This window comes from Lepus europaeus, chromosome 20, assembly GCF_033115175.1.
Source record: "Lepus europaeus isolate LE1 chromosome 20, mLepTim1.pri, whole genome shotgun sequence".
NCBI lineage: Eukaryota > Metazoa > Chordata > Mammalia > Lagomorpha > Leporidae > Lepus > Lepus europaeus.
In genome coordinates, this window is record NC_084846.1 from 55,650,136 (window position 1) to 55,665,522 (window position 15,387).

Sequence of the window (15,387 nt, forward strand, 5' to 3'; positions counted from 1 at the left end):
ATGATTTCAAGTGGTTCTAATTAGAAAAACACCTCTGTGACAAAATCATTAAAATCCAAATAGCTGCGTAGGAGTTGAAGGATCAACTTTGAAGTTAGAAAGGAACTGGTAACATCTTGTTAAAAGAAGCTTTACGGTATCAAACAAAATTGCTCCACCTCTGCAGAAAGTCACATGGGCTTGCTCATCTAGTCTGATCAGCAGCTGAAAGTAAATACAGGCCGGCACTGCGGCTCAATAGGCTAATCCTCCGCCTGCGGCACCGGCACACCGGGTTCTAGTCCTGGTCGGGGCGCCGAATTCTGTCCTAGTTGCTCCTCTTCCAGTCCAGCTCTCTGCTGTGGTCTGGGAAGGCAGTGGAGGATGGCCCAAGTCCTTGGGCCCTGCGCCCACATGGAGACCAGGAGGAAGCACCTGGCTCCTGGCTTAGGATCGGCGCAACCCCAGCCGTAGCAGCCTTTGGGGTGTGAACCAACGGAAGGAAGACCTTTCTCTCTGTCTCTCTCTCTCACTGTCTAACTCTGCCTGTCAAAAACAAACAAAAAGAAAGTAAATACAAATGCAGGCTTCTGGAGTTAAAGAGCCCCTTAATGATCTGCGTGTTTGACGCAGTATTCTCTGTGCCTGTCATCAGCCATGACCGTGTCACCTCCCCTCCATGTTTATAGGAAGTAGGAGGTTACACCTGAGGAAGAGTTCTGACCAAATTTCCTTATATTCTGTGTGTGTGTTTCTGCACCAGTCTCCGTATTTTACCTAGTGCATATGCATGAGTAGAATTAAGGTCACAGTAACAGCTATCAAAAACTATTTTTAAAAATTTATTAACTAGCTATCACATTAAAAAAATAACAGAAGAAAATCTCCAGGTCACGCCAGGGTATCCATCAAGGAAACCCACTCTTTACCCTCTGTATGTCTCCTCCCACTTCAAGTAAAGTCATGATGAGAGAGTGGACATATTTTAGGTCCTCCTTGAAATAATTTCCCTCCATCCGATCACGGCAAGATATTGTAAGTCTACAGGCATAAGACACTCCTTCGGGATGACCTCCAAGGCCTTGTACAGCCCTGAACTTCCTGTGATTCCAGAAGGTTAACAATTGCTAACAAAGGAAACCCTCTGAGGGCGCCTTCAAGATGTCTCTTAGCCATTGGAACTTAAAGGGTTCATGACTTAGATTTGGTTTTGCAAGACTACCCATGAGCTCTTTCATGCTGCCGGAGTTATTCACTCAGTATGAATAACTAGGAGAAGTTACAGGATTTCAAAGACTAAGTAAATAACCTACGATCAGAAAATTCAATTTGTTCCTGAGGTGGAGAAAGGCATCCTGCCATTAAGCAGTCAGATGGAAAACATGCAAACCACAGTTTGTGGAAGAGAAAAGAACATTGAAAGACCTTGCCCAAGAGTGCAGGCAAATGCAGGAAACCTATTCGGCAGAGCCAATGTGTCTGTTGCAAATGTGGGAAACAGGAGCCTCAATGCCAATTGAAATTCCAAACTGAAATCATGAGAGACGTCACTCTCAGACCAATCCCTTTCATGGGAGCACTGAGAAATCTATGTGATTCCCTCACGCAGGGATGGATTGGGAAAAGGAAATTCTGGTGAAGTCGAAATACTCTCTGGGCCAGGCAAAGTCATTGTGGCAGACAGAGCCAACAATAGGCAAAAGATGGCTGAAAGAACAGGGCAAAAAATGGGAAGAGAAGAGAAAGCACATGCAAGTTTTGCTGCAAAGGGTTTTGGAGAACTGCTATGAATGGGGTAGGGAAAATTATATTTGCATTAAGAATCACCTTTTTGCCTGAAAATGAATTCTGACCAAGAACGAAAGCTGGCTGCTCTTTTCAGCTTTATTTTTCTGGGGTGCCCTATGTTCCACCCTGAAGAAATCATGGTATATTAAATTAGTCAGGTGGCTGCAGCCTTCCAGCAAAGCAACCAGTTTGGTAAACAGAACGCGAGCTGGCTTTCAGTCCTGTTCTCGCCCTCAGCCGGCTGCCCTCGTGTGGCCCATGGTACAGTGTCTCTTGGTCACTAGAGGGTGGGGATGAGGTTTTGCGTGCACACTAGTGGCTGTAGCATATGCTGATCCTTCCTGGCCGTGTCGTCTCAGCCATTCCAGAGGTCTCTGGCGTCTTCAGCGTTTTGCTTTCTGTGGAAGTCAAGATTTCTTGTCTCAAGTTTCTGTTCCTTTCTGCCTGAGGCTTTCTTCTGGCTTCAGAAACAAGCTTCCCAAGACAGGAATTCATGCCTAGAAGCCGTCCTTGACCGAAGACTGGTAGAACAGAGTTGGTAGTTAAAGTGCCCGCCTTCTTGCCCCAAGGTGGGTCAAGTCTGAGGTGTCTACACAGTGTCCCCGCAGCCTTTTAAACACTGAGCTCCAGTTGCCCAGAGAGAGAGCCTCTGCTCATGAACACACTCTTCCCTGGTGGTCTTCCTTTCCTTGTTTCACTTCATGTTGTCAACTGAATGTGTGTGTGCCTTCAAATTCATCTACTGAAATTCTAACATCCATGGGGATGGTATTAGAAATGAGGCTTTTCCAGCCCCTTTTCACCAGGTGAGAACACAAGGAGAAGTTTGTAGTGCACTCTGGGGAGAGGTCCAGTGTCAGAACCCAGGCATGCTGGCACCCTGACCTCAGAATTCCAGCCTGAGAGAGAGGAAGAGAGAGATCTTCATCCCCCAAAAGGACACAGTGGCCAGAGTGGGCCAGGCTGAAGGCAGGAGCCAAGAATCCCATCCAGGTCTCCTACATGGGTACAGGGACCCAAGCACTAGGGCTGTCCCAGGTTGCTTTCCCAAGCACATTAGCAGGGAGCTGGATTGGAAGGGGTACTCACACTTGCACTCAAAGGATGCTCGCATTGCTGGCAGCAGCTTAACCTCCTATTCCCCAATAATAGCCCCAGACATATTTCAAATACATTTCTAATTTTCTTAAAAAGATTTATTTATTTATTTATTTGAAAGACGGAGAGAAAGAAAGCTGTTCCATCTGCTGGTTCACTCCCCAAAATACCTGCAACAGCTGGGGCTAGGCCAGGCCAAAGCTGGGAGCCTAGAACTCTTATCTGCAGACAGACAGAGCTGGACACAAACCCTGTCCTTAAGGAACTCCACATCTGACAGGATACATGTCAAAATATTTGGCACGTGCCAAATAACTGCCCACAAAATAACTTGTAACAAGACTCTAAGCATCTTGGGAACTGGACTGTTGGGCCGGCATTGTGAGCTAGCAGGTTAAGCTGCCACATGACACCAACATCCCATATGGTTCATGTCCACCTGCTCCGTTCCTAGTCCAGCTCCCTGCTAATGGCCTGGGAAAAGCAGTGGAAGATGTCCCAAGTGTTTGGGCTCCTGCCACCCATTTGGAAGACCCAGATGAAGCTCCTGGCTTCAGTTTGGCCCATTGGTGGCCATCTGGGGAGTGAACCAACAGATGGGACATCTATGTCTCTCCCTCTCTCACCATAAGTCTTTCAAAATAAAATTTTTTAAAAAAATAAAAAAACAGGACTTTTTATAAAATATAATTATACATCCTATAAGATAGTGCCTTGAATATTGCAGGTACTCATAGATAGGTGGTGTTTGAATAATCCAAGAACAAGTCAGATTCTGTAAGTGTCATGGAAAAGCAGAGTAGGCGGAAACCCATTGTGGTTGGGGGGTAAAGGGATGGCTTCATGAAAGCAGTGGCCTTGGAGCTAATTGACAGTTCCAGAGTGAAATACACTCAGGAACAATGGGCTCTTTGGGATTTCCCTTGGCTGTTAGCAGAGACCTGCACTTATGTTTAGAGATAGGTCCTTTCTTCAGCCATTCCATGCTGTACTCACTCCTGACTTTTTAATATTATCGAATGGTTTACTCCTAAAACACTTTAAGATGGAGCCTCTCCCTCCCTTGGCATCAATGAAAGGGTTTTATTTCACTGCCACTGAAGAACTGTTGGTAGCTGTTCTTCCTTGGTGCTCAGAGATGCACTTAAAAACACAAGCATCCATTTGAAGATGGGAAACAAAAAGGAAAATGCACCCTACTTAGGAGCACCAACGCTCCCAGAGAGAACAAGATGCTGCCAAGTAGATTACGTTTTAACTTGTAAACCTTCTCGCTCCCAGCTGTAGTCACTAGTTCTCCTTCACCCCCTGTCCTGCTTTGCCTCGTCTGGAATCATAGCAGGGCTCTCCATAGGTGCTCCATGTGTGGCAGGGGACCAACAAGAGTTCACATGGGGCATCTTTCCTTAGGAAAACCCCCAACAGCAGAGTTCTCCCAGTGACCCAGCAGGGTCCACACCTGCTGGGGATAGGAGTGGTTACATACCTGTTCCTCAACTGCTGAACCATATGAAATGGTCACTTTTGCAGATCAGCAAGTCAGTAACACACAGCAACTTCATATGGCTTAAACCAACAGTTTTGTAGGATACCTAGACCATCACCTAGTACAATAAACATAAAAAGAAATCTTAAAGGTTTACTTTACTTTTCTGATTTGAATTCTGGCATTGAACTCTGCATAGCAAATATGCTTTATGAAAAATCTTATCAAGTCTAATGAGGTCACCATGGGAAGAATAGATTTTACTCTCAATCCCTGAGCAGAGATGGACAAGAAACCTCAGGGATTGTGCATATTCCTAGGTTAATCTCATGCTCAGCCCTTTTTGGACCCCTCATCGTGATGCTGTGAGAAAGCTGATCCAAGTGTCTGTCTCTCTAGTATCAGCCAGTTTCTCTGCCTCCTCTCTACCCCAGGCATAGAGAAAGCCCTTTTATTTTGGTTTATTCCCAAGCTTCTGCAAAGCCGCTCTGCTTCTACCTCTGAATTTGCTTTTTCCTGTACCTCTCCGGGGTACTTACTGTGTTCTGAAAGTTCGGGCTTCTGGAAAGCAAAAGCTGGAAAGCCTGGGAGACTTTCTGCTTTCTGATTTCAAAATGAACTTCCCCTGGGGTGAGGTAAAGCAGAGCCTGCTTAAATGGGACAGGCGTAGTGGGAGGAAAACAGTCGCTGGCACCACGAGATGTTCAGCCAGAAGGAGAATTTATGGTCGAGTGGTAGGGATTAGGAGCAGTCAGGAGTGTCATCTCTGTAATTGTCCTGCCCAGGTCAAACTTCAACTCTCGCGATGCCTTAGAATGCGTTAAGACCAAAGGAAGTGGATTCTGCACCCATCTGCTGCCTCCAGGACCTCCTGCTCCTCAGGGGCGGTGACTTAGCAGAGCCCACACCCCATGAAGGGTGCGAGGCTGATGGGTTCAGGTTGGTCCTCCCTTTGTCTGAACTGGTTCCTTACAAATAATCCTAACAAAAGCCCAGCAGTTATTTCCAGACACTCAGGATCAGAGTGGGACTGGCCAGAGGAACTTCCTCCTACAGCCCTAAGGTTATGGCTCTCTCTTTTTCCAATTTATTTTCCTCCTGAGCCATTCAAAATTTTTGTTTCAAGACTGCTTCAGGCTCTTTGCCACCCGTTCACAAATGGGTGGCACTGGTTTATGTTTAATTTTTTTTTCACTTGACTTTCTGTTTACTTGGTTACCCAGGTGATAGACTCTGCTCTTTTGAAAGCCATTTTCAGAAAACTTTCCTTTTCTATGCACCGTTGACAGCAGAGATTTCAAGCCTGAGTCAGAGAGTGGCTGGCTTCATGGAGGTCCACATGGCACTGCCTAGTATGCCCTGGTGAGAGTTCCTGCCAAGGAGGCCTCTCCCCGGGCACTGGAGTGCACAGGCGACACGGAGGAATGTACTCCGGTTAAAATGGGGGTGTGTGTGAGAGCGTCCACCGGGCCTCCTGACAGCCTGCACGAGGGAGCATCTGGAGGGTCTGGCAAAGGCAGTGAGCTACAAAAGCTGGAAGCTTGGCTGGGGCGGTCTGCCCCAGCATCTTCTGTTGAACAGTGTTGTCCTCTGACAACTTTGGGAGAGAGACACAAGGGTTACACGAAAGGACTACAGATCAATGAGAAAAGCTTTGTGCCAGGTAAGAAATGAAACACAGGGCCAGGCATTTTGCCTCATAGTCAAGATGCCCTCATCCCATATCAGAGTATCTGGGTTTGAGTCCCTGCTCTAGCTCCTGACTGCAGCTTCCTGCCAGTGCACACCCTGGGGAGGCAGTGCTGATGGCTCACGTGGTTGGGTTCCTGCCACCCGTGTGGGAGACCTGCACGGAGTTCTGGCTCTTGGCTTCAGCTTGGCCCAGCTCTGGTGGTTGTGGTCATTTGGGGAGTGAATCAGCAGATGGGAACTCTGCCTCTGTGCTTCTGAAATATAAATAAATAAATAAATAACAAAAAATGTTATATAATACTAAAAGTGTACCAGAGCGTTCCGTGGAGTTAGGAAGTCATAAAATCTTTATGGATAAATCTTCATCTGGGGTGAGAGTCTGAATGCCAAGGGAGAAGCATTGGTGTCTTTGGAGCTAGGACAAGCTCTCTCATTTGCTCTTTACTGTGTCTGGGCAGATGAGGGGATTCCTGGATTCTTGCAAGGAAGAAGCGTCAGCAGGAAAGAAACGGGGCAGGCCTGGGCTTGCTGGTGGCTGAGCTGTGAGCAGCAGATGGAGCCGCAGTGATGCAGTGCCTCTGTGTGGCCTCAGAAAGAGCTGGAAGGCGGCCCCGGTCACATGATCTCATCTCACCTCCGTGTGTGGGAGAAGCCAGCGTGGGCTTTCTTCTCTCACTGTGGGCAGAAGTTATAAAGGAGTTGACAGACAGCAGTGAGAGGCACCTTTACGTCATGAGTTTGGCACTGGAAGATGTTGGAAAACCAGAAGAAAATCTTTCATTGCCATCGATTCAGTTCTGCAATTAACACAACTATCAACCTTGATGTCATGCATTTCGCACGTTTTTCCATTTACTAAATAAATAAATAAATAAAGCTATGTGAGGGTGATATAACTTAAGCAGATAGTGTTTGATGGCCTTAGGAGTCCTGGGACCAGTTTCAAGCCTTGAGCTCACTTGCTGTCCATGTGGGCTTGATGATCTGTGCTGATGGGGCTCACTGGCTCTCTCAGGAGGGAGTATTAGCGCTGCTTGCCAGCAGGTGAACTGGGTCTGAAGGGCCTGGGGGCTTATCTCTGGGTCTGGGAAGGGAAGCGGAGGCTGAGATCCACACCCCAGAGCAGGCCTCAGGCCCCTGCCTCGGGCCTGGCCTCTCTTCTCTCACCTTGACAGCTGGGGAGGTTGGGACAAAAGCTGGCAGGCAGTGAAACCTTCCTGGGGAAAGTCAGCCTCAGATATTGACAAAACATCAAGGCAGCGCAGCTGCTTACAGCAGCGAGAGCATGACTCTGTGAAAAAAGAAAATGAGCAACTGTGAAAGGGATATTTTTATAAATGATCTGAAACTAGTGACTTTTTTTGAGTTCATTTCTTTTTGTGCAAAAATGACAACTCGGGATGTGAATCAGAGCTCTGGCTGGAATAGGTGTGTGTGCCTCAGAGAGGGCTCAGGTCAGCCCACCTCTCCTGTTCATGGCTAGTCCCCTTCCTACACCCATCTGCACCAGGCCCTTGCCCTCAGCAGTAGTGTGGCAGACTGGGGGAGAGCCAGGATTTGGTCAGCGGTGCTGTAACCAGAGTGGATGCTTCCTCACCCAGGAAAGGGGCTTAACCTTGCCTGAACCTCAGTGAGATGAAGACGCTTGCATTTTTCCAGCGCCGAGGGTTGCTGTGAGTCTCAACAGGAAAACACGGCCAGAAGAACCTGGCAACTGGAGCGCACTGGGTGCAGGTGCAGTGCGTGAGAGCCAGGCTGGCAGGGTGGCGTTCTGTAGAATGCCCCTTCCCTACCTGCAGGCTCCCACTCACTGTAAAATGTAGAGAGGAGTGGGACGCCTTTAACTGTTGAAAGTGTGGGAGCTTTCCCACTCTTGGGGACCTCCTTCCTGGCGTTGGACTCCTCCTAGCCTTCTCCAGGTGGCATCACATCGCCCTGATTTCTGCTGTTTCTCCTTATAACACAGTTCCCAGACCCCCTTTATCTACCACAGGGTGTACACTTCCTGTGTGTGTATGTAGGGGGTGGTGTTTAGCCTGTGGCTCCTCTTAATCTTCCTTATCAAGGTCAAGATTGAGATTTCGTAATTCACTAAAGGTGTGGTGTTGGGACTATGTGGAAGAAGCTACTTGTTTTCTGTGGACAGATCCAAAGTCGTATGGATTCCCAACCCTTGTATTCTTTAGATTTCAGACTCTGTAGATCAGTGTCTTTAAAACAAAGAGGCAGAAACGGTTTCGTCTTAACCCTGACATAATCCAAAGGCGGTGACTTTATTTCCACCTTCACCTTGCTCCACCATTGAAGGCTGACATTCCTTTGCCCTTGCACCAAGTTTTGGGCGGGGTTGGGACAGAGAGTGGATGCCAAGGAAACATGCATTTTATTTTATATTCACAGAAATCTCCTTCGATTTTTGTTACAGGCCTGCCAGCTCCCTGGGCAGGAGGAAATTTTGAATGAACTCAGCTTTTAGTGACCAGGAGTGGAGACAGAAGAGCTTTTCAGCCTCTCTGGTTACAGAGATAAGTACAAAAGGTAACTGGCATTATGTCTGTAGTAATAGCTGCTCTAAGCACTGACCATGATTTGAATCTCTAGATAACTGATTCTGGGGAGGCTGGAATATTTATCAAGCCATTAGGAGAGGCTGTTTCTTGCTGATAAGATGCCTACAACTGATGAGGTCCACCTGAAGACAGAGATGAGCCTGGGCAGGTTTTATAGCCATTTGCAGCCAGAGCTGGAAAAAAAAAAATGTTCTCCTTAAGAACAGCATGAGGCATTCATCAGCAAAATTGTGCAATCTGTGGCCTGGAGCAAGCCTATGGAATGTTAACGTGGCGGTGTTGGTCAGCACGTTCTGGGCAAGGTGATCAGATACTGCACTCAGCGTGGCCAGCAAGTCACAATTTCACTCCTGTGGAGGCTGAGGAGGAAGGGGGCTGGGACACACGAGACGGAAGAGGTATTCATCCGTGGCTCTCATGTTTCTGAAAAATCTCACTCCATTGTAAGGTGCCAGATATGTGCTTGTTCTGGGCTTAAAAAAATGAAATCACCCGTTTTGTCCAAGTCTGGGGCTTTCTTCTGGGGTTATTGCCACGGCAGGGGAAGTTGCAGGACAGGCAATGTTAGTGTTCAAAACCAACCACAAGGAGGGCAGCCATCTGCATTGTCTCCCCTCCCTTTGAAGCTTCGTACCCATCTCGGTACCAGCTTTTCCATTTTGTCTTTTTTAAACTACAGGCTGAGGGGTGCGTGTTCAGCCTAGCGGTTAGGATGCCCATGAAGACACCTGTGTCTCGGATTGAAGTCTTCAGTTTGGTACCTGGCTCCAGCTCCTGACTCCACTTCCTGCTCATGCTGAACCTGGGAGACAGTGGTGACGTCTCGAGAAGCTGGGTTCCTGGCACTCACGTGGGAGACCTGGATTAGGTTCCAGCTTCTGGCTTCAGCCCCTATTCTTGACCATTGCAGGCATCTGGGGGGTGAGCCAGCTGTGTCTCTCTCTGCCTCTCAAATAAATAAATAAAACGAATTCACACTTAAAACACATGACTTTACTGGCTTTTGAAAGGAGAAATTGTTTTCCTAGGTTGATTCTGTTTTTATAAACAAAACCTGTCTGAGAGGTGGTTGTGTTAACCACATAGGTTGGGTGGGAGGTCTCTTCAGTAAGCCTACCAGCCTTTGCTCTCCTCATCTGCAAGGGAATATCCTTTTTATCTTCTTCTTGGTTTTTTTTTTTTAATTAGTTCATTTATTTTCTTTATTTGAAAGGCAGAGTTACAGAGAGAGAGGGAGGAAGAGACAGAGAGAAAGAGGTCTTCCTCTGCTGGTTCACTCCCCAAATGGCCGCAACAGCTGGGGCTGGGCCAGGCCAAAGCCAGGAGCTTCTTCTGAGTATCCCACGGGGGTGCATGGGTCCAAGGACTTGCAGCATGTTCCACTGCTTCCCCAGCTGTGTTAGCAGGGAGCTGGATCAGAAGTGGAGTAGCCGGGACTTGATCCGGTGCCTGTATGGGATGCTGGTGCTGAAGGCAGCAGCTTAACCTGCTGTGCCACAGCGCCAGCCCTTGGTTGTTTTTTTGTTTTTTTTTTTTTTGTTTGTTCGTTTTTTTTTTTTTAAGCACATAGATTTGATTTAAATTTGTGGCTCAACATTTTCCTCTTTCGAGGCTCAAATTGTCTGTTGTCCAATGTTGGCCTAAATCTTGCTTGTGAGAAATAATATTTATTGAGGTTTGTCTGGAAGATACTGTTATTTTACTTTCCTGGATAGGCTAGATTTTTACCTCTGGATCAACCCAAACTATCAGAGAGTGGTTTTTGCATCTTACTGGTTTTCCCTCCTCCCGGAGAACCATTTTTACTGAATTTGTAAATTCCCGGCATGTTGGTGGTGATATGCCTTCAGTGTGCTTTGAAGACTTTGTTCATAGACAGCTCTGTGTTGTTTGCCGCTGTCAGACTGGTTGTGGTGGAGCCACCATCCCCTCCCCCTTCCCTCTGTTTCACCCAAACCTCTACTTCAGAGGAAGGAAAACTCGGTTCTCCCAGCAGGGCACAGTGTGTGTGTATGTGTGTGTGTGTGTGTGTGTCCTGAGCATCTGATATATTGCTTTTCCGTCGGCACTTGTGGCTGCTCTGGCTTCCTTTTTTGCTTTGGCCTTGAAGCCTTGTCACCACACCTGCTGCCTGCCTTGGGTACCTGCCTGTGACTGCCATTGCTCTTCCTGAACATGGCTGCTCCAAGTGCAGACCCTGGAGCCAGACAGTCTGGGATGCTCCACTGCTTCCTCTAAGCTGTGCAGCTTTGAGCAAGTGTCTTAACTTCTCGGAGCTTCAGCTTTCTCATGTCTAAAATGAAGACCATAATAGCACCTGCTTCTGAGAGTCATGGTGAGTTTATAAACAGAAGGTGTTTAGGGTAACTCTATATAGATGTTAGCTGTTATTGTTAGTAGACAGATTCGTCTTTTTAAAAATTTTATTGTGCAGATTTTAGCCAGCTACTTCAAATTAATTTAGGAAGGAGTAGAAAATCATTCTAAAATGTGAATTTTAGAGACTCAAGGTGAGGATTCATTTAAATCCACACAATATTCTTATTTTTACTGTACTTAGCTAAATGTTTTAGGGAAAAATTCTGTTGTCTGCGAGAGGTTTTGGGTGTTAATGGCAATGTCTCTGTTCCTGTGAAGAGAGTCCCCTATTTCTTTTCTAGACATTGGGCTCAGTGATAACACAACTGAAGCTAACTGTGGCACAAAGGAACAATACTGAGAATAATCCAGGACTCAGTTACAGTCCTGAAGTTCTTTCCCCTCCCACCCTCTTCTGAACAAACATCACCCAAGAACCTCACCAAGTGACACACCATACCCTGAATTCAAACCCCAATTCTGGCTCTTCGGCCACTCTCCTGGCCAGTGCGTGAACCTGGCCACAGGTGTCGGACCAGGAACCAGCCTCTGGCCTGGGCCTGAACCATATCCCAGGAGTCCCCTCTCCTGGTCCCCGGCCGTGGAGCCGTGCCCAGGAGACGGTGTGGACCCTGGCAGGCTTGGGCTTAGCTTCACAAGCAGTAGGAGCCAAAGGACAAAAAAACAAAAACAAAAAAAAAGAGAGCAGGTTTCATTTCCAGTGTGCCTCACTCCTGCACAGTCCTGTGTTTTCCAGAACAGAAATGTCAGATGCTGTGTTCTCAGAGCAGGGCTTGCTTTCAGCCTGGCCCTGACATCGGTGCTAAACAGATAAAATATGAAGCACCAGTGTGCTCCCTGGATCATTAGCACTGAATCCACAGGTAATGAATTCAGCTCGAGGCTATTTGGGGCCTGTTGTTTTCATTTCCCACCCTCAGCACACACTTTTCAGTAATGAACTGTCTTTACACAAGATGAGGGTGTACACACGAGTCCCCAGAAGACTTGGAATGTCTCCTTTCTGCCAGAAACTCTAGCCCGAGGGGCTCCTAACCCTCCATCAGAAGCAGAAAGGAAGAAAAGACAGTCACATGGCTGTCTAGCTTCACTGATGAGAAAACTCTATTTCTTAAGCTAAATTATAGATTTGAAACAATTTGGAGGATTAACAAAGTATTTAGAAATGGCTGAAAAGTTTTAAGGTACCTTTTCCATGTTTCTGTAGTTATTTTAAATTGCTTCATTTGTTAGCCACCATCATCTTTTGACTTTGTAATTTTTTTTTTTTCATTGAGAGAATGAGGCTGAGCGAGAGAGAGAGGAAGAGAGTATGTGTATCCACTGGTTCACTCCAATGGATACATCCAACAGCTGAGGCTTGGCCAGGGCCAAGGCCAAGAGCAATCCTGGTCTTCGATGTGGACGGCAGGAACCCTACTACTTGAACCATCACCACTGCCTCCCTAGGTCTGCATTAGCAGGAAGCTAGAATCAGGAGCTGGTGCAGGGAATTGAACTCAGTGTTGGATGCTGGCGTCTTTGTAGGCTAAATGCCTGCCAAACCAACCACATGGTTCTCACGCTGACCCTTGGAAGCTGGTGACTTCAGCCCCCGTCATCTGGAAGTTCCCAGTGGAGAAGTCAAATTTCAAGAGAAGTGGGTTTCCAAAGGTTCCCATGAAAATCAAATGGAGACAGATTTTGAAGGTGGTCCTGGCTCCCTGATGTGGTTTTGAAGTTTCCAAATTCTCCTGGGAATCCAACCTTAGTCTAACTCTGATTAAGTGGAGAATGGCAAATTTCATGACAGGGGCTACCCAGATATTTTTAGGCAAAGAGAGGAACACATTTCAGATCTAGAAAAGGTATTAGATTGGTAAATTAGGTAGGCCAAAATGGGCTACTGAGCTGCAAGACTGTAGAATGGAGTAAATTCCATCCATTAAGCCATAGGAGGAACTTTCCTGTATGCTTGTGTGTGTGTGTACAATACGAGACTTTTGCTATTTGCTCTTTGGAGTATAAAAATCATACACTTTAAGTACAAGGTATTATTTGAGACCTATTTCTCTGCACTGGATTCATGGAGTCAACTACTAGTTATTTCCTACCTGGCACTTACAAAGCTGTATTGGTCTTTGAATCCAATGCTCTGAGTAATAGTGAGGGATTGGAGAGATTGTGTTTAAGAAATCATATTCATATATGCAAAATAACATATAGTATATATATATATATATACATATATATATAGTTAATGTGGAGAGCTAGGCTACTTGATCATTAAATCCAGAATATTGTGAACAAATAGAACAATGGGTGAGAATGGAAACAGAAAGCAATTCTACTGTAGTGTAGAATTCCAATGTAATGTAATGCAGTATAATTTCACTGTAATGTAATGTTACAATCAACCCATTGGAGTGTGACTACCTATGGCAAGAACTGAGCAGCAGTTTATGTAGTGTGGCAGGACTAATGAATAAATTACAAATGCATTTGTCTTCAGTGATTGTGAGGTATCAGGACTATTTATACTATGGCAGAAAACCCAACCCAAGCTTGGGGTAGCCAAGAGGACATTTATTTGCTAATGTAACTAAACTTCCCAGGTGTATTTGGTTTCAGGTGAGGCTTTGCTGTTCAGGGAGCCAGGAGCCAGTCTATCTGTGAACTTGGTTCTACTCTCTTTTATGTGTTGATTTAATTCTTAAGCTTCATGGGGTTGAGAGAAGTTATAGCAGCTACTTATTCTCACTGATGCTCAAATTGAGGTCCAGAAGTTTCCGTAAGAATTTCATGGTGTCTCAGCATCTCTGATGCCATTCCCTGACTCAGCTGTTAGATCCTGAAGCTCTGATTGGTTGGGCCTTGGTCAGAAGACACCAGTGGTATGAGATATAGAGTCAGTTCTGCCATGATTTTACTAGTGGGAAGAGAAGATGGACCACAAATGGCTCATAACATCCCACACCCCCACGTCTCATATTTTACTAAGGGAAGTAACCTGGAATCACCAAACCTCAAGGGGTGGGCCAAGTGCAAGGCTCTCCTGTGCCTGAGAGGAGGAGAGCTGGGGATATGTGTGACACACAGTCCACCCTTCCATCACCTTATATTTTGTTCATTCCCTGTGACCAACAGATACAACCCCCAAGTCCCAACCCTTGATAGCATTAAGTTCAGAGCTCACCATTCCTGAGGGGTGTTCAGTAATCTCTGCATCAGGTCTCATGGTGGCTCTTCTTCAACCAGAGTCCTGTGAGCTAAAGCTGTGCTGTATGCCCTCTGTAAACCCAATACTGGTAGAATGGTGGAACAGAAATAAGAAAAACTCAAGCAAACATTATCATTCAGAGATGCACGTAGGAATTTTGAAATCCCTCTTGGAGGAAGTGGCAGGGGTGGGGAATGTGCCTTCATTAGGACATTAATATTGACCTCTGAGGGGCGTCTCCGTCCACTGCTCTCTTCTTGGTCTCATCTGCTGTGAGTGCTGAAGATGACACCTTCCCTGAGCACCGGCTGCTTCCTCAGTCTGCTCATTGCCAATCATGTTACCAGCCCAAAGATGTTTTTCTTAAAGACTTATTTTATTTATTTAAAAGGCAGAGTCACGGAGAGAGTGAGATCTTCTATCTGCTTGTTCACTCCCCAAGTGGTTGCAATGGGCAGGGCTGGGCCAGGACAAACCAGGAATCAGAAACTCTATCCAGTCTCCCACGTGGGTGGCCGTGGCCCAAACAGCCGGGCTGTCTTCTGTTGCTTTCCCAGGCGCATTAGCAGGGAGCTGGGACTCAAACCAGCCCTCCGAGATGAGATGCAGGCACAGTGACCCCACTTCTCCTGCCAAAGGTGTTTTTAAACTACAGTCACAGTCTGTTTAAAGCAGGCAGCTGATTCTGCTGCAGGACACTTCTCGCCAAAGCTTGGTCTACTTCTCATGTATTTGGTTTCAACCTCATATGCCAAGAGCTCATTCAGTTTTTTCTAGACATGGTTCCCAGATCTGCTCTGTTTCTCTCCTCCTGGCTTCTTCATTCTTTCTCTACTCCTTATAAGTTCCTTGGATTGATCAGGCTTCCGTGGGAGAACTACAGTCAGAGTCTCCTTGCTTGGAACGTTTTTGTCCAACTGGAAGGATTTGTCAGACCTCTTCCTCAGTTGGAATCTGAGACGTGTCAGTCTATTCAGAGATTGTTGGTAGTTTTGTTGTATGTTTTCTGTGCTTTCTGTGTATTATTGTCTTTTTTGTTTTAAAAGTCCTGGTGGATGTGAAGTGGTATCTCATTTTGCTGTTTGATTTTTATTTCCCTAGTGACGAATGACAAAGAGCATCTTTTCATGTCATTATTGGTCATTTGCATATTTTTTGGTGATATATCCATGCAGATACTTTGATCATTTTTAAAT

The 15,387-nt window shown here is 46.3% G+C and overlaps 1 protein-coding gene across 5 annotated transcripts in view; it reads left to right on the top strand.

Moving 5' to 3' along the window:
- MTERF1 (mitochondrial transcription termination factor 1) overlaps positions 1-15,387 on the top strand; it is a 410,515-nt gene that overhangs the window by 243,944 nt on the left and 151,184 nt on the right. For 4 of the 5 annotated variants that reach the window (XR_009864562.1, XR_009864561.1, XM_062178072.1 and 1 more), the window contains one exon: positions 8,469-8,581. Coding sequence is in view for 3 of the 5 variants with exons in the window: in XM_062178072.1 (XP_062034056.1) it covers positions 8,469-8,519 (51 nt within the window). In the remaining 2 variants the exon portion in view is untranslated. Of the gene's footprint in view, positions 1-8,468; positions 8,582-9,292; positions 9,584-15,387 lie in introns of those variants that run through there. The other variant, XM_062178073.1, reaches the window with a different exon arrangement.